This window comes from Homarus americanus, unplaced genomic scaffold, assembly GCF_018991925.1.
Source record: "Homarus americanus isolate GMGI-L3 unplaced genomic scaffold, GMGI_Hamer_2.0 scaffold4060, whole genome shotgun sequence".
In the NCBI taxonomy this organism is placed as follows: Eukaryota; Metazoa; Arthropoda; class Malacostraca; order Decapoda; family Nephropidae; genus Homarus; species Homarus americanus.
In genome coordinates, this window is record NW_024746161.1 from 6,307,075 (window position 1) to 6,334,722 (window position 27,648).

The 27,648-nt window shown below is 41.3% G+C and overlaps 2 protein-coding genes across 2 annotated transcripts; both read left to right on the plus strand.

Annotated features, from left to right (window-relative positions):
* Positions 1–11,354, plus strand: LOC121879039 (vitellogenin-like). The gene is made up of 12 exons (XM_042385521.1): positions 1–55; positions 2,123–2,365; positions 2,473–2,663; positions 3,056–4,144; positions 4,276–4,423; positions 4,599–6,323; positions 6,486–6,743; positions 8,002–8,165; positions 8,315–8,916; positions 9,258–9,639; positions 9,867–10,547; positions 10,685–11,354. The coding sequence occupies exons 1-12, from the start codon at positions 1–3 to the stop codon at positions 11,306–11,308; spliced, it is 6,162 nt and encodes a 2,053-aa protein (XP_042241455.1). The 3' UTR covers positions 11,309–11,354.
* Positions 11,355–11,553: 199 nt separating this feature from the next.
* Positions 11,554–14,474, plus strand: LOC121878972 (vitellogenin-like). Its single transcript, XM_042385422.1, has 3 exons — positions 11,554–11,950; positions 12,642–12,907; positions 13,595–14,474. The coding sequence occupies exons 1-3, from the start codon at positions 11,554–11,556 to the stop codon at positions 14,459–14,461; spliced, it is 1,530 nt and encodes a 509-aa protein (XP_042241356.1). The 3' UTR covers positions 14,462–14,474.
* Positions 14,475–27,648: the final 13,174 nt, after the last annotated feature.

The window sequence follows — 27,648 nt, forward strand, 5'->3', positions numbered from 1 at the left end:
ATGATCACCTCTGCAGCTCTCCTCGTCCTCGGCCTTGTGGTGGGTGCTGGTGCAGGTGAGCCTTAAGTGACATTAACGACACCACCACTCTTAACTACCACACTACCACTCTTAACTACCACACCACTACTCTTGTCTACCACGCCACTACTCTTGTCTACCACACCACCACTCTTGTCTACCACACCACTACTCTTGTCTACCACACCACTACTCTTGTCTACCACACCACTACTCTTGTCTACCACACCACTACTCTTTGTCTACCACACCACTACTCTTGTCTACCACACCACTACTCTTGTCTACCACACCACTACTCTTGTCTACCACACCACCACTCTCATCACTGCACACCAATGCTACAAGAAATCTGTACTATGGTATTACGCCGTCATCAACATTCTGCCTTAAATCCACTGATGGTGATGCGTTTCCCTCACAGCCAAAAGGTCGTCCAGCTGATGGGCAGTAACGTGTGCTTTCAAGTCAGTTCAGTACGAATCAGTTCACCCAACACTCGACAAAAGTGCCAGTCAGCATCTCTCACTTGACTCTCTTGCACGCTTGCTGATACAACAAGCTCATGGACACTATCAGTATTATCATGAGAGTAAGAGTAATCAGAGGCTCTATGACTCACCACAGACAATAATCTAGCAGGGTAACGTCCAATTGTTACCACACTTCATGTACAGTATGTTGTCAGTTCGAGTTTATTAATGAGTATATTTGTCTTCTTGTGTGTGTGTGTGTGTGTGTGTGTGTGTGTGTGTGTGTGTGTGTGATCAATTGTATTTGCTCTCCTGACATTATTCTTTATCGACAAATCTAGTTCTCCTTTCTGATTCTTTCTACCGTAATTAAAAAGATTTTAATACTCCGTCATATTTGTGCGTCAAATAATTTCATAACCGTTCCATTATTTTTAACGCATACGGAGAACCTGCCGGCACGAAACATATATGTATTCCCTTTACCCTCACTAAATTGTATGAAGACTCAGGTTGTGAGAACATCGTCCAGGTGAGAGAAGTCAGGCATCGTGTATTGGTCCCATGCTGGTTGTCAAGTGTACAATTGGCAGACTGCTATGATGTTAAGTGCTCCGCTGGTAAGAAGGTCGATATGACACTGCATAAGAAAGAGTCAAGGTGTCAGGATCAGTGATATTACTTTTCGTGATCCTAATTATGAAGTGCGTTCCGTAGACATTTGGGACTGTGTGGATGCAGTACACTGGTTACACTAAACTTTCAGCACACAAGGAGACAGCGTTTCCGACACTGCACTCGAGGGCCTTCATTTCCCGAACTATAATGTTAGGTAACCATTTACAGTTGGTTGGGCTGGAATTGTCTCGGACTGATCCAGTGATCCTTAGAATGGGAGGCGAGTTCTGCATCTACTCGACAGCAGCACTACATCCTGAAAAATCCATTTGCTTTGATCTAAAAAAGAAAGTGCCATGTATTCAGAAAACTTCACGTAATCGTTCATAGAAACTGCCTCGAGACACTTGAGAAGCGACACGGTGGCGGCAGCCAAGTCGCTGCAACTACAACCCACCTCCCGCCAGATGTTATGTCGTGCGAAAAATTCTGCAACTCATCAATTAGAATCGAGAAGTGATGTGACCATTTCCACGCCCCAATACGAATTAATATAAGGCCATGCTGAATAACGTTATTCACTCCCATACCCTCACAACTTACATTAAAAATTCCCCGTTGGTACACCCACTAAAAATGTATTCGGCACCCGTGTCATATTGTATCACGCCGTAAGGGTGCCGAATAATTTTTTTGTGGTGTACATCTCTACATTGTCGTTCGTCTGCCGGTCTGTCTATGAGTCCTCGTGTCCAACCAACTTACCGGCTCAACTATCACACAAAGTCTTACAACACTGACTTATGTTTCTACATAATTTTGGCCACTAACTAAGTTAACACTCATTCTCAAAGCACCTCGACTAGTACCCTGACAAGACCAACAGCGACGCCAAATGAAACAAACGATAACTTTATAAGATTATATATATGAATGAATATACGAGTAATAGACAGTTAATTCTAATTTTTGTAATGAGTTTTCAATTATTGGTTCTCGTATGTGTCCAGCACCGTGGGGAGGAAACACACCCAGATGCTCTACGGAATGCCCCGTCGCCGGCTCCCCCAAACTCTTCTACCAGCCAGAACACACCTACACCTACACCTACTCCGGAAAGTCCCAGATCCACCTGAAGGGCGTGGAAGGTGGAGTCACAGAGACGGATTGGTCTAAAGAAGTTGAACTATCATGGATCACCCCCTGTGACATGGTCATCTTCATTAAGGACTCCAAGGTGGATGGTGCCGCAGGTAAGTGTAATGTTTATCATCATACATGGTACTAATACCGGCAGTAGCAGCTGCTTTTACTACTTCCTAATACTGACACTAGATGTACTAACTACTGGTCCTCCCAGGCCAACCCACTGCCAAGTTCCTGGAGAAGTACCCGATGGTGGTGGCCCTGACCGACGGCCGGGTTCAGCACGTGTGTACTCATCCTGAAGACGAATTCTGGTCCATCAACATCAAGAAGGGCATCGCCTCAGCTTTCCAGAACTCACTTCCTTCTAATTCTACCATCAACTCAGGACAAAACATCACTGAGGTGGATAATATATTCTAAATTTGCTAAAAGAAGTTTCAGTGAGTTTTCATTCATAGTTTATTCAAGTGTAAGATAATTAATCAAACAAATTTATCATCAAATATGTAGATACCCATATGTGAACTATGGCCGACGAAAGCATGATGACCCAGTCTTAGAAGAAATTTACTCTTAATAAAGAGATAATAAGTAACAGTTCTCTCATCTTAGTGTTTTGAACATCTTATATAAAGACCACAAATAACTTTAAAGTAAAATTTTCACCATTTGGGAGTATATTGGAGCCAAGTGATGACAACCATTGCCACACATTTCTACCTTAATTATTTTTATATGCAAATAAATATATAAATAAATATTAAAGAAATAAAACATGCACATTCTCTCAACAGACGGACGTGGTAGGAAAGTGCCCAACGCACTACGAGGTAGAGAGAGAAGGAGACAAGGTTATTGTGAAGAAGGAGAAGAATCACCTCTTGTGCAAGGAACGTTACCCCACCCCTGCCGAGACCCAGATGCCCTGGCTCAAAGGTCCTCTCCCACTGGAAGAGTCCAAGTCTCTATGTAAACAAGAGATTACCAATGGAATCTACTCTTCCATCATCTGTGAGGATAAGAACGTGGTCCGCCCCAGCTATGGTGCCTATAAGTATGTTGAAGCCATACAGGAGTCCACACTGCGATACGTCTCACTATCCAGCCAACAACCACCTGCCATCCCTCAAGGTAGTCTGATCCGCAAGAGTCTCCGGTATAGCTACCATACGCTCAACAAGGACCCGTCCATGGTAGCCGAGTTGGATCAAACCATGACTCAGATCTGTGAGAAGACTAAAGATGTTGTTGAGCGTGATGCTGCTGCTCTGGTGGCCAAGGCTGTGCAGCTCCTGCGTCGTGTACCTGAGGAAGCTGTGAAACAAACATTGGACAAAATTCGTGCCGGACGTTACTGCCAAGACCACAGCAAACTCGAGAGCCTCTTCCTGGACGCTGTTTCCTTCATCCACGAGTCTGGTGCTGTAAAGGTTATGGTGGATGAGCTGGTGAGTGGCCGGGCTACAGTAGGTCGTGCTGCTCTTTACACTGCTGCCTTCTACTTGCATCCACGTCCGACCATCAATGATATAGAAACGTTATTGCCTGTATTTCAAATGATACAGCCTATGCCGTCTATAACACTGGCAGCCGCTTCTATGGTTAATACCTACTGTCGCCATAATCCTCTTTGTGAAAATGAGACATCAATCATGATCATTGCTCAAGCACTAAATAATAAAATACAGAGCCAGTGTTCGCCGCTCAGTGACGAGGAAACACAACATGCAGCCCTTATAACATTTAAAGCATTGGGTAACATGTGCGTGATGACCGCAGAGGAGACCACGTCTGCCATAAGATGTATGAAGACTAAAGATGTTGAGCTTAACGTTCGTGTAGCTGCTGCTCAATCTTTCAGGCAAACAAAATGTAAACAACCCGTAAGTATTATTATTAAGCTATGTCATTAAATTTTAGTCACGAGAGATCTCCCAACAGCTGGTAGATATTATTATTTATTAATATTAGTGACAATTTATCTAATACATGTCACGTTCTACTCCTACAACAGATTACCAAGCAGCTTATCAAAGTCGTCGTTGATCCTACTTTACATACAGAAGTTCGCATTGCAACCTATCTTGCAGCAGTTCGATGTGCTCAGGAGTTAGATTTAGAAACACTTGTTAATATGATATCTGAGGAAGAAAACACACAAGGTTGGGTTCCTTTTTTACATTAGTTTCAGTTTCCAGGTTTAGTATTTTTTTTTTTGTGAATGAAGTCATTACCTCTTAATAAAATTTCTAGGATTTAGACAATTATGTTAACCACTATAGTTCTGAGGAGAAATATGCGAGTCTTAATGAGGACTCATTTTACATTTCATTTCAGTTCGTGGGTTCATTCTGAGTCACCTGCTGAACCTTCAGGACACCAACACACCACACAAGGCATACCTCAGATACCTCTTGACAAATATTCTCGTCCCCAGGGACTATGAAACAGACTTCAGCAAATATTCCCGCAACATAGACATGTCCTACTTCGCCCCGTCTCTCGGTGTTGGTGCTGGCGTTGAGTCCAACATCATCTACGTCCCTGGGTCCTTTGTGCCTCGCTCCGTTGACTTCAACTTCACTGCTGCCTTAGAGGGAATCTCGATGAACATAGGCGAGGTTGGTGCCCGACTTGAGGGTCTAGAACCTGTCATCGAGGAGGTGTTTGGACCTGAAGGTTACCTGCAGAAAGCTACCCTCAGCAATATTTTTCAAGACATTAATACATTTTTTGAAAAGGAAAGCAAAACTATTGTTGATGTGGTCCAAAATGCGATGAGACAAAAAAGATCAAATGATAATTCTTTGTTGACCGATTTATTCAGTAAATTCTATTGTTGTGGCAGATCTGATACTCCTCGGGCTGATATATTTGCTCGTCTTATGGGTCAAGAAATAAGTTTTATCTCCCTACCTCTAGGAAATGTGGATGAACTGGTCATCTCGTACATTAGTGATATTCTTCACCAAATAAAAAATTTTAATATAAATTTGTTAAGAGCAGTTCAGTTGTACATTGACTACTCCTTCCCCACTATCCAAGGCACCCCACTCAAGCTGAAGCTGGAAGGAACAGCTGTTGTCAAATTTCAGATGGAAGGGAATGTGAACCCCATTACTCTTTTTACTAACTGGAGAGATGAACAAAATATCAAGATCATTCCTAGTCTTTCTGTCCAAGTAGATGGCTTCGTCGGCTACGACAGCTATATCGCTAGAACAGGAATCAAGACGACCAACACCATCTCCAGCACCAACGGTGTTTCCCTCACTCTTAGGGCCAAGAACAGTGAAGAGTTGGAGGTTGAACTGGATCTCCCTGAGAAGATGGAACTTATTAATGTGAAGAGTGAGACTTACCTCATGAAGAGCGTGAGGGGCAGCCCAGACACCAAGATCATTCCACCATCCATGAGGGACGTCAGAGTCAGAAGTGAGTCGTGTGTTAACAATCTCGAGCCAATGTTAGGTCTCAGGCTCTGTGATGATCTGGACGTCCCCGATATCTTCCGCAGTAACTCCTTGCCACTGGGAGCCCCAGCTGTTATCAAACTTTACTTTGAGAAGGCAGAGTCTTCCATTAGAGGTTATAAAATTATTGCATATATGGATAATCAGCCAAACGACAAAATACTTTCACTGAAAGTAGAAACTATCGGATCCACTACACCAAGAGAGACTCAAGCGACAGTGACCTACACCAAGCTGGGGGAAAAATACTTAATGTCTGCAACACTTAAATCTTATAACATCAGCGGAGAAGTCTGGTTCAGCGTCACCAACAGGTGGGACTATAAGGACGTCCAAAGTTATGCAAGTTTTAAGACAGATACTATAACACTTTCTCGAGGAATCAAAGTGGAACTCAGTACCAGCTCAACATCGAATGATAAAGAGTATGACGTTAATGTGTACAGCAGCAACAACGTGGATATTACTGTTGAATCACTAATCCTGGAAACCAAGTTTATTAAGAAAGTTGATCGTACTGAAATTTCTCTAGATGTTCTCTGTAGGACAAGAAATACTTTGAGAAATTATTTTTTCCTGCTTTTTGAAGGTACTTGTCGATGACTTACAATATTATAATCTACATGAAAAGGTGAGATACAACATTGCATTCTTAAACTAAAATTTTAGAGTTAAAATATTTGAATACCCTTCAGTATAGTTAGATGATTTTCTATAAAGAGACTAATAATGTAATTACTTAAAAACACAGCTGGGCTAGACCTGAGGTACACCCAGTACTCCCGGCTGCCTCTACCAACGAATCTACGCAAGTTTGAGTTCCAGAGTGGCATGAGAGGCTGGCAAGTTACCTCCTTTATCCGTCAGACAAGAGAGTCAGGCGAGATGGCTGAACACTTAGCTCTCTTCAAGTTAACGCATAACAACCAAGATTTGATTTCTGTTGAGGCCAAACAGTCCATCCAAGGAGGAATTCACCAGACCTTTGTCGTCAAAGCTGCAGCTGTAGGTAAGTTATTGGTATACAAAAATCTTAATAGTGTTTATGTCTTCAATATAAAACCAAATTACTTTTCCATGATCTCAAGAATTTTAAGTGTAGGAGGAAGGGTCTCATGCTCAAAAGTAAATTTATTTAGCGGTATTTCACAATGGCGACCATAAAGAAGAAACACAAAGTGAGCTTAAATTACTTATTACTTACTAATGACAAAGAGTAAATGACTAATCACAAGTTGTACAAAACACAAACTCCTGCTGGTTTGCTCAGAACATATAGACTATGATCCTGACCTGAATGAGTAAAGAACCGGAAAAATCTTTGTTCCATTTTCGGCTCACTTGACCATCGAGAGAAAAGACAAAGTGATTAAAACGACTCAAGTATCACCTCATCCATGGATTCCTTCCTGTGCTCGATCTCCATAAAAACAACATATCCGTCTCCCACACATGCACTGAAATCTCACTCTTCACTGCTCGGTCTCATTGTCTCATCCTCCCATAAGTGAGGTCCTTCTTCTGTGCTGACCTCCTGAACTGTTCCCTCTTCTTCCTCCACCTATCTGTGTCCATCACCATTGTCCTCCTCGGTCCATCACATTTGTCCTTCAGTGTACATCACAGCCAGTCCTCCTAACACAATCCACCCAACTCAATCTACCCTCCCCCCCCCCTCCGTCTGCATTCTCCCAACCGCCCTGTCAAATTCCTCTTCACTCCAACTTCCCTTCGTAACTAATCAAATTTTCTTCCACCCCCCTTTCACACCTGCAATCCTTCTCGTCCAGTTGTCTTCACAAACCTGCTGCTGATGAGGTCGTGTCTCCGAACCCTAAAGGTGGACGGGAGTCACACCTTCCCCTTCAGTTTCTTTCTGACCTTCCTCTCATCCCTCACAACTCCTGTCACCCTCTTCCATGTCATAACTCCAGCTTGTTAACCAATGCTTTGTACCATCATCTTCTTTTATGTTTAGATCAAAGAACGACGCTAACCTCTGAAATAGACCTTGGAGAGGTTAACAGGAAGAATGGGATATGGCTTGTCAAACAGCGAACTTCTTTTCCCAAACAAAGCCAGAAATAAAATAACAAAAAGAAATGTTGTATACAAGTTTGGAAACGAATAACCTGACTTTCTGACTCACAAATGAGATTGGCACATACTTAATATGCCTTTATTAAGATTCAGGAATACTCTATGTCCTTCTTTTTTATATCCATGAGTATACTATGCACCTCTTCTTTATTTAGCGTAACTTTCAGTAAAACTGGGCAGCAGAGAATATAAAGCTGCCTCCATAATACAAAACGAAGTCACCAAAGTGGGAGCGTCGCTACAGGTGACTCACGCCAGAGACCGGGTGAAGCTGGTGGACCTGGAGGCATTCTACACGAACACTGGGAGGCCTTACTCCATTATGTTCTTGGTAAGTCCCTTACACGATGTGAGAATAGTGATGTTTTACCACATAAATATATATTGATTCGCATGGTTCTTTCTCTGTTACCTTATTATGTTCTTTTCCTTTCCCTCTCTACTGTGGATTCAATTATGATTGTTCTATTGTTTTTGCAGCTGGACATCCCGAAGTGCATGCAAGCTCTCAAGTTTGAGATCAGCGTCACGCCAGAGCAGGAGAACAACCTCTTGGCTGAAGTACAATTAAAGTACGGGAACCAATTGATTTTGCAGTTAACTGGACCAGTCACATGCGTGATCTCTATAACCTTGATCGAGCTAAAGACTGACCTTATATTTACCACAGTGGGCAGTAGACCTCATAAGCTGTCTTCCGTCATCATCATCGCCAACAACACACAAGAGTTATCCTTTAGCCTCAAAACACAGCAGCAAACGCTAATCTCTCTTGAGTGGACTACGACGGCGGTCAGCCTACATCAAACTGTATCATCATTAAAGTTCCTCCTCCCTGATTTTATCGATTTCCAGAGTGATATTATACTGAGCCAAACATTCACGTACGTCAGTTTTAACAGCCTTCTGTTACCGAGAAGTTATCACCCTCATAGAGTGAAAGGGTTCACTCACTTCGATTTGTTTCATCACAAATTGAATCTGGACGTCTTGTGGGACGCGGACCTTGAAGCCAGCAAGAGAGTCAGTGTGGACGTCATCGCCAGTACCAGTCCAGCCCACCCAGGACGACTATCCATACAGTAGGTGAACACTAGTCGGGGAAAATATAACGTTCATATAAACAGTATAAAGGTTACAGCAGTTTCTTGCAAAAGAAAAATGTTTGAAGATTTATAATTTGCAACCCTGATGCATCATCATCATCAACTTCATTAAAAATGCAGTACAATATATCTTCGCTTTACCAGTTACCTTGGTTTCTGTTTTTTATAATTCAAAATTCTGACTAAACGAATCTGTATAATATTCAGATTGAGATTATGACCTCAAAGGGTTACTATACAAAAGAGTTACTTACAAATCCTGATGACACAGTCATCACTGGTTCACAAGTCTCATACTCTCCCGTACTGTCCTTCAGGGGAAATGTTAAGTACGAGAGGAAGACTTACCAAGTGGTCTTGATTGTCACAATGGCAGACCTGCTCAACCACCATTTTGAAGAGAATAGTTTCACCCTGAAAGTACAGACGCCCGCCAAGAAGACCTTATCCTTGGAGGTTAAGAACACATTTGAGAAGCATTCTACCTCAGGCACGATGGACACTCGCCTTCACTACAAGAATCTGCATAACAAGGAGTACAAATTAACAAGTATCTTGTACCTGGAGAAGCTTGACGGGTCATTCAGCTACAAGTTTGAGTCACAGTTAAGTTTCACATCACCTGAAGGTCGGGAGATAACTGTGACCACAGAGGCAAAACACCAGAGTACAGCCGAGGAGCGAGTCTTTTACCTGAAGGTAAAGCTGTGGTCTGTCAATAACTTATGTAAGCACTCCGTCTTCCTTTAATGCATTTCTTTAGTTTATCCTCTTCGCCGGTTTTATTATTGTGTAGAAGACGATCAACTTGGGAAGCGAATAAAAACGTGTTCCATATGGTTGTTGAAATTTTATAATTTTATTTTTATTTGATAATAACTTGAATTTTATGCACTTTTTAGCTAAAACAAATTATGTCCTTTCAGGGAAGTGCCACGGTTCCCACGAGGAAGCACCTGGAGACAGAGCTTCTCTCTAACAACACAGAAAACGTGTACAACCTTGGATGGACTGAGACAACAAATACTCCATCAACTATGTATAACGTGGGGCTGATGACGTACACGACAGGAGGCATAAAATCCTTTGAGACAACTCTAAATATGACAGCCATACAGAAGTTTTTTCACGCTGTACATGTGTTGATACAATTAGAAACAGGTTATTATTATGACGAGTTTTGTGATGCAGACAACAGAGTCGTTTATCTATACCAGTATTTCTACCACCAACCCACCCCGAACACCTACTCCATGATCCTCAAGACACCATCCCGGCACACTGAAGGTGAAGCTATATACTCTCCCTCAGAGGCAAGTGTCAAGGTATATCCCAACAAGAGAGAGAGTAACACCAAATACGAGTTAACTGGAAGGTCCTCCCACACGTACTGGGATCAAGAGTCCAAGTATGAAGGCCATATTAGCCACCCAAGTCTGACCAGGGACATGCGAGTAGAGGTTCAGTACTCGGTCACTGGAGAGAACATGAGAGGCACCATTGAGCTGGACATCTTCCCTGACACAGCTGACAAAATAACAGGCACTCTACAGTCAACCTTGGTCGCCAACAACACCGTTAGGGTGGAAACTCTACTTGCTACCAGAGTAAGCTAACGTTGTGTATTGTTTGGTATAAATGGTTTACAGTGATTTAGTGCATATATAACTTCTGATGTGACAGGTTGTTTTATGTTTTTTGTCTCTTCTTTTCCTATTTGTTGATGACCTTTATATAATTGCAGATATTGAAATATAATCCTAAAATCATCTTGGTTGTTGCCAATGGCCCACACACTGTCGGCTTTGACGCCAGTTTCCAGCGGAATGCCACTTCACCAGTATCCTTTCAAGTATCGGCCAAATACGACCGAATCTTTGGTGGAGATACAACGGTAGCTTTCCGCGTGGTGACCGAGGAAGGCCCCGTGGTGGACATAGCTGGAGTGATGAAGCCCGAGCAAGTTCCTGTGTGTACCGGCGTCAAGATCAAGGCCGTGGCTCTCACTTCTGTCCTCGGTACTTATGACATTATCTTTAGAATAGGTAAACCAGCCTTCGTTGAGCTCACCACCAGAAAACACAACAGCGAAAAAGTCTACACTACTAAGTTCGACTTCCAAACACCCAAGAATACAGAGATCTCCATGCATGTATATGACAAAGGTACACAAGAACAACAAGCGATCATTATGGCACGTGTTAGGCCCTTCTCTCCTGGAATGGCTGAGGTTGACCTTGTGTACAGGAGAGAAGAAATTGGCAGGTTAGAGGTAAATATCCTGTGCGCTCTTCTGTACCATCCTTACTTAAGTCTCCAAGTAATAATCACTTTAAATGCCATAAACAAACAATTTAATCGAGTCTAGTACATTGGTGATGAAGCAGTTTATGGATTTACAAATTCTTCATCAATGTTTATATGAACCAATTCCAGCGTTTTCCGTACTTGTTCAGCTGACGGCAGAGTCTTTTATGTTAGTGTTAAGTTCTAGTACAGTACTGCTGAAGTACCAGTCAATGGCATGTAACTGTCTTGTTTATTATTGAGGCTTCTAAACTGTTACACACAAGGATAATAGCCTGATCTACTACATTTTGCTTACCCGTACGAATGGTCCATCAGGTTGTTCTGTCCGAGGCCATAGACCGTGTCTTGGTGTCGTCAGTATCGTGGTGTAAACGGGTGTACGAGCAGGTGGTGCAGGAGGCCCACCAGAAGAATATTACATTCCCGCCAAAAGAGATGAACAAACTTGTGGAGCAGGTCTTGGTGGATGTTCGGATGATATATCGCGACCTGAATGTTGACGTATTTACCCCCGCGTCTGAAGCACTCTGTCGCATCGTGGAGAGTCGTGCAGTCTCCTACACGCTCGAGGTGAGTCACCACGCCTGGCTCCTGCTGCGCTGGATACAACAACAACTCCCCAAGCAAGAGGTCAGGCCCTACCAGGAACATATAAACTTGAAGGAAGAAATTGAGGACCTTAACTGGCTTATCAAGGACGGTTAGTAAGGTATAGAATTTAGTGCCAAAAAATAGAATCATGTTACAAAGAGAAGTATCTAATTTTTCTTTTCTTTGTGTGATAATTAACAAGGTAGGCTGGAACGAGAACATTAACCGAGTTTATCAAACGGTAGATGCAATTTCTGGATTTAATTATCCAAAGATATTCACACGTACGGAAAGCCCGTTATAAAAGTAATACTTAATGACAGAATAATAGCTGTACAGACAGATAAACAATGAAGCAGGTTTCCTCCCACTGGCTCAGGTAACCCCCCCCCTGATTGGCTACAGCGCTCGCTTGTTGTCTTATGGGTCGGTGGTTCAGACCTGAAAATAGTGCCTTGTGTACTAATTAAAAGACCCAGTCTGCATTGTACTTTATCAGCACTGTTCATAATGTCCCGATAGACCTATGGGATTCACATCTACTTTTCACCTCTACAACATACATTTGTCTCCCCCCCATCTACAGATTTTCTTATTAGTTGACTTTGTTCTTATTGTTCTTCGTTCTTCCAGACGTGTGATGGAAGCACTGAACTTTCATACACGCTTCTTGTGTCTTCCACTTCATCCTTCGTATGGTGTGGCAAGTCTCTGGGCGAAAAAAAAATTTGCAATTTCATTTTAAATTATCTTCTTTCACTTGATACACATGTCCTGAGTGTCAATGAATTCGTCGACAGTTGCTGCGAAGGTTATCCACGCGATAGCGAGCGGCGACCTGCGTGGCACAGTGCATCGCCTGCTGGAACAACTGGAACAAACCAGTATCTTCAGGATGGTGAAGAGAGAAGTGGATGCCCTGATGCAGCAGTACCCAGTGGAGTACGAGGCCATCAAGGAGGTGATGGCCAAGGTCGGAGGCGTCCTCTTGTCTGATCTGGATACACTGAGGCATGACCCAGTTACCCTCCTGACAGCCATCTTAATCTTCGGGAATGTCGATGAAGTAAGTCAGATTTAAATTCAGATTCAAAAACATCAGAGAATCGTGTCAAGGTCTAATTCAGAACATGAATTCTAAATATTAGTATAAGTAAAGATTCGGGTATTACTGTAAGAGTGTAAAGGGACATGGTGATTGTAATAAGGATGATGCCTTACTTTAGACGTGATTAAATCCTCGGAGATTCGACTGATAAGTGTGTAGAGAGAGTATGACTCCAAACATTTGGTGAACAGATTGACTGGTTGATTTACGGATTTTAGGTTCCAAACCAAGCACTGGAGCCAATGGGCCATTCAGCGCTGTATGGTAATTTGAGGATATGCCTTATATAAAAACGGCCACATCCTTTTACATGTGGTGAATACTTCTATAATAATATTAAATACTTTAAAAACATGTTTGTAACCTCTCACTCTCTCTCTCTGAATCATTTCAACTTTACTTTCGAGATAAAAATTTGCTATGACAAAATTATTTGTATTTTGACAATTAATCACAAATTTTAAAATCGAATATAATTGTCTTTAAGTAAGCACAATTTGGACAAATATAACCTTGTTTTTTTGTGGAATGTGGCGTGATTCAAAATAGGACAGATTAAAATCTAAAATGCAAGAATTCTTGTTAGTAATATAATCAACCGTGAACACTATGTATTTCTCCGTGTATAACCTATTTCTTCTCCAGCTGATGCAAAAGGTGAAGCTTAACGCTATAACGATGCTGTACGACATCCTGTGGGCCTATGACTCCCACACCACCTTACCTTTTAACAACGTCATGTGGATCATCTACACACTCCAACCACCCAGAGTCACAGACCTCCTGCCGCCTCATACCCGCACAGCCATGGTAGTGGGTGATACAGAGATCCTCACCTTCGACAATGCCAAACTACGAGCACCCATATCACCGTGTAAGGTGGTGCTGGCTGCCTACGCCTCCAACAAGCTTACCATGGCCCATCCACAACCCTCAGCCCCACCACAGATCACCTTATCTACTCGCACAACTACCGTCACCATTAAGCCGGACTTCCGTGTTGATGTCAACGGACGGGAAATTGGCACGTCAGATGTCACTATTGGTGAATTAACTATTGAACAATCAAACCTTCAGGTCAAACTGATCTCACCCTTCATGATCGTCCGGGTGGCCACAAAAGAGCGAGTGGTATCTCTGGAGGTGTCCGGCTGGACGTTTGGTCGTCTGGCGGGTCTCCTGGGTACTTATGATGGTGAATCTGGAAATGACTGGACCATGCCCACTGGTATACAGGCTTCCACCCTACAAGAGTTGGTGACGTCATGGCAGGAGGACCAGCAATGCCACGCCCCTGACGTCTCCCTTGTGAGCCCCGCCCAGGTCACAACAGAGAGACTCTTCCACTGCTATCCACTCCTTGGAGTTTGGTCTAGGTGTAACTCATTAGTTCGGCCTGAGCCCTTCATCCACCTGTGCTATACGACCACCGACCCTTGCTACGCCGCCCAGGCCTACCGTACAATGTGCACTACAAAAGGTATTGGACCACTCGTGCCCAGAGGATGTTAAATGTATAAAATTACTTGAATTTTATTCACCCATAAAATTATTAGTTACTATAAAAATAAACATTAATACAATCATAACACAACACAATCGATTAAACACCACAAGTTATTGTTGCTGCCCATAGGTAAAGGAGGCAGGAGATGTGGTAATCAGCAGTTAACACTAATTCTAAACAGTATCCCTAAAGGAGTAGCTTACACTAATTAATGAGACAACTTTTAAAAGGGAAGCTCTGCAGCCATTTCAATGTTCACGAATATACAATAATTTTTAAACAAGCCTCGATGTTGCTGTTCCCGAGTATTACTTGCCGCCGTCAATGAACACAAAGCTTTATGAAATAACCAACATTTTCACTACGATACGATAATAATAAATGTATCTATCTATCCATCTATCCATCGATCTACTATATGTATGGTAATAGTACAGGGGCGGATCCAGGGGGTCATGATCCTCCCTTTCATGGGAAAATTCCAATACCTTTTCATTAATGCATGTTACCCCACCCACAACTTCTTGGATCCCCCCCCCCATCCCCCTTTTGATATCCCTGGATCCGCCCCTGTAGTATAAAATAGAAATTCGTCGGTGGCATTCATTATCATAGTCTCCCTCTTAACTTGACCATTTTCTTTGTACGCTGACATAATGAGAGGGTGTGTGCACTGAGTCTATTTTGGGGGGTAAGACTAAACTATTAAATACAAAGAATAATATCCGGTAAAATCATCATACAAGTTTACATTTACTCAGTACAGGTATACAATGTGCATCAACAGTGTGGGTAAACTAGCAACGGTAAACTAAGAAGGATTTAACAACCAGCACCACGACTACCTGCACCACCACCATTACCTGCACCATATTACCACCAACCTGCACTTCCACCACCACCTGTACTATCACCACCTCCTGCACCACTACCACCATCAATTGCACCATTATCACTACCTGCATCATCACCGCCAATACATCACCATCACCTGCACCATTACCACCACCTACACCATCACTTGCACCATTATCACTACCGACACCATCAGCATCACCACCACATGCACCACCACTACTACTACAATTACCACCACTTACATCATCACCACCTACACTACTACTACCACCACCACATACAGCCCTACCACCAACACCTGCACCAATACCACCACCACCTACACCACTACCACCACCACCTACACCACTACTACCACCACCACCTCTATAACCTCCTGCACCATTACTACTGCCATCCTATACTACTACTACCACCACCTGCGCCACTGCCACCACCTACACTACCACCATGACCATCTGTACAACCACTATCACCAGTATCACTACTACCATCACAACCACCACCTGCTCCACCACCATTCTTTGCTTCCAGTGACATTTACCCTTGAGTAATATAACACTGTACACCGGGGGTCAAGTCCTATTACTCAACGTGTTAAAAGAGCTCGCACGTGACAAGTTGCTGCTCCGGGATTTCACCTTAATTAGTTACCTTGACTTTTGTGAATATTTTCTTAATAATAAAAAGATAAATCAGAAAACAGTTATTTGTTTTTTTTCTTATTATTATTCCGATTGTTGATCATGAAAACAAACACGAAAATATCCTTAGTTTTCACGCTATTGTTTATTGTTTTAACATACACCGGAAATTTATCATTCTATGTGAAATTAGTGAAAGCGCTTTGGGAACTTCGTGTTTTTTTTTTATTTTTTCTTGTGTGGTTATCAGCATATACTGCACATGGATCACACACACACACACACACACACACACACACACACACACACACACACTATATGGTAATGGTGGTGGTGATGGGGGTTGGTTTAGTATAGGTGGTGATACAGTTAATGGTGCAGGTGGTGATGGTGCAGGTGTGTGGAAGGTTAGTGTGGGCATCTGTGGCCTAATACAACCTCTCTACCACCTCACACCACATGACCTGTCTTGTAGCTTTTATTATCAGCAACCCGCATACAGTGTGTGTGTGTGTGTCGAAAGAACATTTTTATCTTATAAAAGAGATAGAGAGAGAGAGGAGAGAGGTAATAAAGAAAAGATCGAAGGGAAAAAAGAGAGAAAGTACAACATGAAGATTGACTTAAATGCGCCTGTGAAATCTCTCGGTCGTTCTAATAATGATCACAATAACGACCAAGAGACATCTACGACCACTAATGCCATTTGAAAGGTCATATAAGCTGGTCGTTGCCTCAAGTCGTCCTTCATGATGATATAGAACAGTGAGTCTCTTCATGCGTGCTTCCAGGTGAAGGCAGGCGGGTGTTATGACGAGCTAATGTAATGACACAATGTGACGTTTGGCCTTTCCTCCGTGTGTATTGGATGTCTGCCGCCGCCGCCGACGCTACCGCTGACGGTGTTATTGTCGTTATTGTTGAAGTTATTGTTACTGTTATTAATGATTCTATTATTGTTTTTGTTTATGCTGTTGATGGTTGCTGGTGTTGTTAACTTTCTTCTTGTTTGTGTTGTTGTTGTTGTTGTTGTTATTGCTTCTGCTAGTGATATTTACTTGTGCTGCTGCTCCTCTCTACCTTTGATGCTCCTGAGGCTAATACTGATGCTCCAGAATCCAAGTGAGTGAGGATCGAGGTGTTCATGTAGCCCTGACAAAGTCCTCAGCCCTTCGATCGCATTGCTGGTGGCACTTGCACTGAGCCAAATAGCAAAAGGTGAAACAACCACGACGTACAAAAACCTGTGGCACGACGGGAGAAGGTCCGTCGGCAGGTCCCCAACCTACGCCACTCTACTGTGTACCTCTGCTAGTGGGACACGACGCGTAACATCACCTGTCTGAGGGGGGGGGGGGGCACCATACATACATACATACATACATACATACATACATACATACATACATACATACACACATGCAAAAAATATATATACACAGAACCATAAACCTGCAGAACACACAAACCCACGAGTATACAACACACAAACACACACACACACATATTTACACCAAGGAATCACCATTACATATTCCTAACTATATATGTAGAAATATATAAATCACTGTATGCATCTCCCTATGTATGTATGTATGTATGTATGTCAACCGGGATACATCGTCATCTTACACTGCCAAAAGCATGAGTACACACAGAAACACCTGGTGATGTGTACAAAGAAATCAAGCAGGTGTGGAGGGTTAAGTAACATATGTGTAGAGAGCTAGAGAACACATGCAAAGGGCAAAGTAGACCGGTGATCCTTGTACTCAGTAGATTAAATCATTGTACTCGAGGAATTAAGTCATTGTACTCAAGGAGGTAAATCAACGTATTGAAGAAGACATATTAATCAGTCTGGTTTCGTTAGTTAGATTAAGTTAGGTTAGCGTGGTTAATATTAGTGAAATAAGCAGGTCAATATAGGCAAGTGTGTCAAGGTGAGGGAGTAAAGACGTGTTATTGTGTGTTAAAAGTGAACTTCGGGAGGTGTAGTAACGCAGCTCCTCCTCCTGTCCACTTTCTCCTCTCGCTTCCTTCGTGAGACAGCATCACCAAAAATACTTAAATAACTATCCCCTTTGTGCTCATATAGGGGCCACAATAGTCTGCTGTACGATAAAAAGGAAAATCACGGTCGCGGTATATCATTTACTGTATTCTCTAGGGCAGCGGCTCTAAAACACGGGGTCACAAGATGCATCATAAGGGATCGCATAGAGCATGAGGTCGCATAGAGCCCATAGGGTCACTGGAGTCACCTGGAGTTACATGTGATTTTTTTTTCTAAGTCCAGATGTTAAGGACTGAAGGACGTGGCCGACAGGTGCCGTCTCGTTAAGTCAAGACCATAAATCGTGGTCAAGGGATTAACGCAGTTACTCTCCGTTTGTCAGGTCGGTTTAGTCCAGGTCAGGCTTGTCCTGATGACATATTTCGCAACAGGAGTTCCACACTCCTACCTTTGAAGCCTACCTAGTACAGTACGGCAAGTAAAAAGAACAACTACCTTTCCTTGTTTGAATGTGAGCGTGTTCGGTGCTGGTAGAAGGTAGAGAGATTTTTTTTTTTTTATTATTTATTGGGCACTCCCCTACATCCTTGTGTAAGGTGAAGCGCAGAAGCGTTTACAGCGCCCAACAGGGAAGCATGCTAAGTTCATGCTTGCCTTTATGTCTCACGAGTTAAGGGCGTAGAAGCCTGAAGAGTCAAGGGTAGAAGCCTAAAGAGTCAGTGGTTTTATGTCATGAAGTTATTGGAAGCTCCAACAACTTTCCCTGAATACGAATTCGCAATTTTCGATTTACACCAGGTACCTACTTTACTGCTAGGTGAACAGGGACTAATGGGGGCAAGGAAGTAAGTCCAAACAACTTCCACCGGCCCGGGAATCGAACCCGTGACATCTCGCTTGCGAGGCAAGAACGGTACCGCATCTATCACCGATCCCCCGAAGTTAGAGAGATGGTTTCCGGCCTTGATTCTTCCATTTGACCAATTGACTGAGGAATTATCATCCCTACACTATTTAACATTCTATATTTTATCTGTACATATTTTCTTCCTAGAATAAAATCTGTCTGGACATAGACCCTAGTAGTTTTCTTTGAGCCCAACGATAAGTGCCTCTTTATGTCTGTACAGTACTATATATTCCTTCCTTATGAGATTCATGGATTCTTCCCTACGGTGTTCGTGTTGCTTGCAGGGATCACAACAAGTGTTAGCATGTGAGACTAACACATTTAATTTTTATTACATCACAATCAAATTTTACTGGCAGAGTAAAATTCTTATCTGCCATACTTCAGTATTCAGAACATCGGTGAAATTTTTATGTCTATCGCACATTTAGATTAAGTTAGTCAAACAAATACCGGTACTTCTAACAATACCCTTAGTTACGGGTATCAGTGGCCATATCGGTTTATCGAGCAACTAACGTGTTAATGATTGTGTAATCTTGTTTACATAATCCGCAAAAAATTACATAACATAGATACTCCCACTCATGAGCTATGCCTTGTGGTGACCCCTGTAAGAGGTGCCTATTAGTCATTCTCCAGACACGATTTTACTTCTGGCCAGGACACTGGTCTGATGGTCTGGTCAGTGGGAAAGAAGCTATCGACTTTCAAAGAATATTAACAATGTCTCTCTATAAGTTTTGAGCAATATCATAATGTAAAAAAAAAATTACTAATTAAAATGTAAATTGGTAAGCTTAAGGGAGGACACGTTAACAGAAGATAGTAAAGAGTCTGCCATGATCTCTGTTGCTGAGGAAACAGAAACAGACATAGAGAGGTATTGGACTGATACAAACTGTGAAGTGAGCCTTACATTGTTCAAGTACACACTCTACCATCAAACTGCCCTCACGAAACAGTATAAGAATTCTATTATGGAAAAACTTATGAATCTACAAAAAAATAAATTTAAATGCCTTTTTTTGCTGGAAACATGTCATTTCGTCTCCAAAATAAGAATATGAGAATTTGTGGCATACTGAGAGGAACTTTAACACTGGAAATCATTAGCAAACAATCTATCTATATATCACATGGTTCGTTGAACTTTGCAAAACACAGGAAATAATTTGTGATGAATTCCTTCTTAAAAAAAAAGGAATAAAAATCACTATTATACCCATCACAGTATAAGAAACATTCATGCAGTATCACGATCAAGTTACCTTAGCCACAAGCGGTCTCAGTGGCTGCAACATGAGGCGAGAGATCCTAGTAGACTGAACGCCCAGCTACATCAACAAGTCAGTTATCATGGTAGAATAAACAAGTCACCTCAACAATTCAGTTATCACGGTAGACAGAACAACAATTATTATCAAAGTAAATGGACAATCACACTAGCCTGACCCTGACTCCGGAAGGTTCCTATGATGAATAATTCCCGCAACAGAAGAGGCAAGGACGTATCGCTAACAACAACAAAACATTAATGCTCCCATGGGATCGGTTGGAACTGGGAATGAGTAAATACCTCAACCACTCATGGTATGTGTTGTGTTGGCACCCCTGACTGTCCACTTCTAACATCCTTTATAGTGCAAAAGTCCATGATACATTATACGGCACTCTACTGTATTATAATATACTTCTATTTGTACTAAAAATCAAATTTCGATTGCTCTGTAGTATTTGATTAATAGATGAATAAGAAAGGACTGTTTGGTACTAAAAAAGAAGGACTACCATTTTCAATATGTTATGGAAGAAAACTAACAAGCAGAAGAAAAGACTAACGGAAATAAATTGAGAATAAATGGTACCGTATTTCCCCACAACAGCTCTATCCTTAAGAAACGGAAATCCCTTTATAACCTCTTTTACTTATCCTCATTTATGCAGGAGGATGTCGGTCCATGTGAGTCTATGTGGAATCGAGTCATTTATTACGAATGCGAAACTGATGTGGTAGATAAGTGGAGCAGCAGAGGTTTGTCTCTAGCAACCATTCATATGGAAAACACACACAGGACTGAAGTAGGCAAGGAAACCCGAGGTGACATCATCACTCTCCACAATGATAGTCTCAGCAATCGTGTGGTGGCAAGACGGACGGTGTGCACAGAAAAGCGGTAGCAAGGTTGATTGTTATGTCAATGTTGCGTAGACTCGATCAAGTCATTGCTGCTGGGGTGCATACACAGAATATTAAATAATGTAACATGTAAATAAACACATGTATGGTTCACAATTGTTTTTATAACCTCTAACATTTGCCCAAGTCATTTGGAAGAACTCCTAAAAGCAGTACCGATTAAATGAAATCCAGGAAAATGGGAATTATATTACACATACCATGTATTAATGCGCATTAGCATGACCCTTAGTTCTTATGTATTGGAGATGGATAAGATAAAAGACGCTGAGAATTAAGGTTAGCATGTTTGAACATTTATACCCGCCAAATATGTCAATTTTATCTGTGGTTTGGAATGCATATTTTACATCAGCACATAATTAAAAAAAAAAGGTTATTCATATCCAACATTCCCCTACTTTAAATATATACAAAATATGTTTTTCAATGAAAAATAGTATGATGTGTGTATAAAGATGCGTCCACATGTGCCATGATCATGTGTTGGCAACCGTGTTAACAACAATGTCACGAACAAGCTGACACCAGTTTCCCGCAGATTTTGGTGACAATGGTAACCAACATGTTGGTAGCAGTGTCAGTAGTAGTGTGGATGAGGTTTTTAATTCCAGATGTGGGGGTGCTGGTGGTAGTGGTACCGCTCTTGCCTTCGCAAGGAAGATGTCACGGGTTCGATTCCCGGGCCGGTGGAAGTTGTTTGGACATACTTCCTAGCCCCCATTAGTCCTTGTTCACCTAGCAGTAAAGTAGGTACCTGGTGTAAATCGAAAGTTGCGAATTCGTATTCGGAGACAAGTTGTTGGAGCTTCCAATAACTTGATGACATAAACCATTGACTCTTCATGCTTCTATGCCCTTGACTCTTCAGGCTTCTACGCCCTTAACTCGTGAGACATAAAGGCAAGCATGAACTTAGCATGCTTCCCTGTTGGGCGCTGTAAACGCTTCTGCGCTTCACCTTACACAAGGATGTAGGGGAGTGCCCAATAAAAAAAAAAATTCCAGATGTTTACCAACATACTGTAGACAAAACATTGCTGAGGTCATGTCTCTGGGTATGTCACTAGCAATGGTAGCAGCTTTGTCTGCATCAGATCCCAACAATGTTCCCAGCACGTTTGGACGGTGCAGGTGCTTAAATGTCTGACATGGAATTAAATAAAAGGTATGTATACTTGTTGAATCACCTGAAGATTAACCCCCAGTTTACTTCACCTTAAAAATAACCACACTAAAAGTAACCTAACCTTACCTAACCTAACCAAACCAAAACCTAATTTTCCTAACCTAACCAAGCTCACGCTAACATTACCTAAACTAACATTACCTAACCTAATCTTACTTAACCTACCCTATCATTACCTAACGTAACTTATCATAACAATATCGAACCTAACATTGCCTAATCAATTCAATTTTCAATTTCAATTGTTTATTCCTTGATAGAGGAAGCGGGATCCTAGTGCTGTCACTAGGTACCCCTGTACAATAACACCAGAAGCATCTAGCAAGTGTGACAAGTATATACAGTATAAATATTATAAAGGGGTTTACTAAAGCCTAAGGAAGGAAGGATACTCCTTTAACACATAATCAATGTTATTTACATAATATCTGGCCAGTGTGGGGAGGATCATCGTGTCTCCGTCAGGGGGTCATGGAGTGGTGGTCCAGCAGGCGTCATGGAAGCGTTGTGTGTGGGGACATCTTAGGAGGTAGTGGATAAAGGTGCGGCTGTCGGGTCTTCTGCATAATGCACAAGAGCGTTGCTCAGGGGATGCGGGGATACCAATCTCCCAAGCAAAGTCATACCCAATGATGATACGGGCAGCAATCACGTCCCCTTTCCGCGACCCTTTCCCATAGACATACGAGAGGTCAGGAAGTTTACGGAGGACATCGTACCAGATGGGGTTATTGCCTAATCTAAGCTAACATTACCCCCAAGCTTTTAGTGTGTTTAATCATCAGGTGAAATAAGCTGATGGGCCCTCCTCATGGTGATTGCCTTCGTTGAAAATTCAGTCATGTGTTGCTGACGTAAACTTCAGTAGAACCTCTGCCAGGTAGTGACGCTGAGGTACCCCACGCCAGCTGTCCCCCCCTCCTCCAGCCTGGCCTTGCACCCCAGGGCCTGAGGGTGCTCCTCATTAGTCATTACTCTTTTATAACTGTGTCCTGGGAATTCGTGACTCTACCTACTGCCCGCATCTTGAAGGTTGCCAGTTGTCTGTCTGTCTGTCTTTATGTGTGTAGTTTTATGTGAAAGTGTGTGTTTGTATGTACAGTTGGGGACTTTTCCGACCGGTGCACTAAGAATTGTCAATCCACCCTCTCCGTGAGGTGTGAACCCCGAGAGTATCCGAAGTATTCACAGGTAAAGAGGAAAGGGGGGCCGAGGGATGACGGGCCAGTGTGTTATGAGGATGTTCAGGAGCTACAGTGAGGGGAGAGGTTTAAGAAGTTATTTGTGCAATTACAATGCAGAATGTATTAAGCAAGGATATAAATGTGTTACAGCACATTAGGTTAGTATTCCCAGCTTTGACTACAGGTCTGGGCAATTCTATGCATTTTTTATGCAAGTCTCACGTTATCCAGGGGTGATAGGACCAGGGTAGTCTCAATATGGTGTCCTTTTATAGAAAGGGTGACTTTCATGACCCAATAAATATGGGATGTAATTGATGCTATTTACTGTCCATTAGCATCAAATTATTATTATTATTATTATTATTATTATTATTATTATTATTAGTATTATTATTATTATTATCATTATTATTATTATTATGTAATTTGCAATAAAACATATCAAGGAAGTTGGTAAACTACGTTTATTATAAACAACATTATTGTCTGAATGACAATGATAAGTTAGTCGGCAGCAATTCCACCTGCTGCAATCATTTCCTGTTTTAATAGTCATGCACAGGACTTAAGCTAGTAGACTAACTGATGTATTATGATTTTTATATAATGCTTTGTCATTTTACGCATCAATTAAAAATAACAGAGTCCTGGTAACGGGCCCCTACTTAAACACGAGGTGCACTTAAATTATTGACAGTTTTTTATGAAATATTGTTGTCAACATACCGCTATGTCTGGCGTTTATTCAGTGAGTAGTTAACGCTTCTCTCATTTGTAGGCTGAGCAGTAGTTGTAGCCTCGCACAAGCCCTTCTCTTATTATGGTTGTGTGCAGGTTAACGCTTAACAAGGCATCATACAAATGTAATTTATTATTACTCAACATAACACCCACGAAGTTTACTACTTAGTTACATACAACATATATTTTTTTTAAGTAACTGTGTTTGGAGATCCCTGCGTCTTGCTTTAACATAAGAGCAAAATTGTAGGGGGCAGCCGTCACAACTCATTAGAACTTCACCCTCCCCTCTCCCCAGGATGTGACAATGGTAAAGTTTTTATTTAATAATAGTCCGTAACTATGATATTTATGAATGTCTTAAGAGTTTCAGTTCAAAGATTTAACGAGCGTTATGAATATGGCAGCCAAAGTGTTACGAGTTTGTGACACTGGTTATTCGATCTTTTCTCTTGTTTGCCGTTAGCTCAAAGAAACATGATATAATTTTACTCATCACATGTTTGTCACGAATTCAGAAAGCTCCACCACAACGTCATGGAAATTTCCCAACACAATTAAGCCTACCCGTGACAAGTGCCATGCTGGCGTCTGGCTCCATTGACGCTCACCCCCCCCCTCCAGATATTGCATTGGCACGAAAATTCAGCATCATCTATTATAATCAAAAGTAATGTCACCAAAGGCCACTCTCAAAACAAAGTGATATAAACCCACGCACAGCTGAGGAGCGGCATTCACTTCCCCACCCTCCTAACTTACTATTAGAATTCCCTGTTGGTTGACAGGTCATACCTCTACGCGCTGCACGTCTCCACTGGTCTCCGAGTCATTTGTGTGTCCAACCAACTTATAATATCGGCTCACCTAACGTGCTAAGTCTTCCTTGTATTATTATCTCATTTCGTGTCTTTATAATGATTATAGTGATTATTGCAACATGATATTTACACTTAAGAAGTATATTGAAAGAATATTCTAGTTTCACCGATATTAAGGTGATGTTAATTTAGAAGTAGCAATAATTTATAGCGGATTTCCTGGTGGTTTGCCTTCTCCCCCTTCTCTCTTTCCCTCCGCCCCACAGATACACACACAGCCTCACCTTGACAATACCTATTCCGTATCACCACCACACAGATCGTGATACCGGATGCAGTACACTTAATATTAAAGTGCAATGGCAAATATTTGACATTAATAAATGGGTATTTTTCCATTACACTACATATCTACTCAGTCTTCACATAGAAAAGAAATCTTGGGATTTGTACTGAACAGAAAAATAAAGTATTCTCTTTCTTCGCCTAAAAAAGTGCATAAGTGCTGCGCCGAAATTCATATGCAAATATTTTTTAGCTGGTCCTGAAAATAAATTTACAAAACTGTTCCACTAAAATATATACATAAACCTTACCTCCTTCCAAAATAAACTTTACATTTAATTTAAACAGAAAAAATACATAGGGGCATTATCTTTCATCTGAAAATAAAGTTTGCACATGTTACATTGAAATACATATGTATTTTATTTGTGACTGGTAAAAGAATTGCATTTGTATTTTACTTGAAATTAAACATTAACTTTAACTGCACTTAAAATACTGTATCATGTATCATGATAATATGTAGCGAGAAGAAATACACATGTATGTCATTTGCACCTGATAAAATAGCATTTATATTACAGTAAAATACATGAGCCTTACCTTCATCTGAAAAACAAACACTACAGTACCTCTATAGACATTATTCTAAGTGTTACTTCTACTTTTAATTAAACAGATGCATTGTATCCTAACCTAACCTCAACTTAAAGCTAACAGTGTTCCAAGCTTTGATTTATCTCACTACATGACGGAAACACTGCTAGGTTGCTTATACTGTATGGGCTGGTGGATTAGTAAGATGCATGCCATAAAAAATATAAAGTCTGTTCCCTGATAAAGCAAGGCTCAGGATTCAATGCTTAACCCCACTTTGTATAATAATGAAGGATTACTTTATTATCTTAAAGCTCATTAACTCTTATGTTGAATCTTTTCATAGTGGATTTTAGGAAAATTTCAACCAACACAAATCATAAGACTGCATGTGCAAATTTAAAATTGCACCATAATATAACCTTATTTAGTATACCTGATACAAAATAGGATGAACTTTCAAACAATTGGGACTTTGTACTCACCACAGTCACTTCTGAAGTTCTAGCCTGTAAAACCATGAACCAGTGTTTGAATCTTTTTTACTACAGTAAGCTCATTGTAAAAAAATCTTGTTAAACAATAAACCCAATCACAATATAGGTGTTGTACTTCTTTAGACATTAACGCCGTAACAAATAATACTCACTAAGAATTTTAAATTAATGCTACACTTCAGGTACTGTACCAATGGCAATATGGCAGCATTGGCACCCAAGATGTCAGATGCTAGCAATTACTTATCAATTGGTAAAATATTATTATGATCTGTAATTCTTCATAACTTACGAAACCTCAACTACTATACTAAAATTATTTCCCATTATATTCTCCTAAAATAGAATAGAATTCCTTTCAGAGACAAGAAATTTCGTCAGGTACCTGGTAATACTAGAACTATTTCTTGAACTTAGCAATTAGTAAAAATACTCACTGGTGGTCTGATTGGTGGTGTCATCCCAAGGTCACTAATTTTCACTTAACCGAGACCACTGATTTTCACTTAATTGAGATCACTTATTTTCACTTAACTGAGATCACTTATTTTCACTTAACCGAGATCACTGATAAATTTGCATAAGTGGGCCCAACTCAAATTCTTAATTAAAACACGTTTTCGTTCAGACTATTCTAAGACACCTTTCTTCTGTGATATTTCCGTTGGAAATTTTTATTTTTCGAGTATTTTAATAGATAAAATTACCAACAATAGGCGCCTTGGAGCGCACAAATTTGTCTTCCCAGTGGTAATGAGGCTCGCGGCACTTTCATTTTCAGCATCTTGCGTGAAGGTTGGCGCCGGTCTTATTTGGACATAATTTGCAATTTAGGGATAAACACAACGAGACCCTTCAATTGTTCAAAGACCGCGGCGTTGTTCCTTTAAATAAAGACTGTCCACACTGCGGGAATTACTGTGCTTTCAGACCGGAAAGAAATTTATTCATCACTTCCTCAACGCCGTGGCTCGACGTTTCCCGCCATCATAAAAACTCACTGCCGCCCGGGCAGTATAAGCACCGATGCGGTCGCACAATCTCACGTCCAGAGAAAGCCTCAAATTACATCATATCACAGTAAGTTCTTTCTGTTTAATAAACCGGGGAGTCGGGCCAGGTAAGGAACTTAGTAGGCTTGTTTGGCTAGGTTGGTTAGGTCTGTTTTTCATACCCAAAAAGGGTAAGTTACATTTATTTTATAAAGAAATTTTTAACACATTTGCACAAATTACAAGTGTCCACC

Coding starts and splice junctions, on each gene's coding strand:
- LOC121878972 (XM_042385422.1), top strand. CDS start 11,554: ATGGTCCATCAGGTTGTTCTGTCCGAGGCCATAGACCGTGTCTTGGTG. Junction 11,951..12,641: donor TAACTGGCTTATCAAGGACG/GTTAGTAAGGTA, acceptor ATTCGTCGACAG/TTGCTGCGAAGGTTATCCAC. Junction 12,908..13,594: donor TCTTCGGGAATGTCGATGAA/GTAAGTCAGATT, acceptor TTTCTTCTCCAG/CTGATGCAAAAGGTGAAGCT.
- LOC121879039 (XM_042385521.1), top strand. CDS start 1: ATGATCACCTCTGCAGCTCTCCTCGTCCTCGGCCTTGTGGTGGGTGCT. Junction 56..2,122: donor TGTGGTGGGTGCTGGTGCAG/GTGAGCCTTAAG, acceptor GTATGTGTCCAG/CACCGTGGGGAGGAAACACA. Junction 2,664..3,055: donor CAGGACAAAACATCACTGAG/GTGGATAATATA, acceptor TTCTCTCAACAG/ACGGACGTGGTAGGAAAGTG.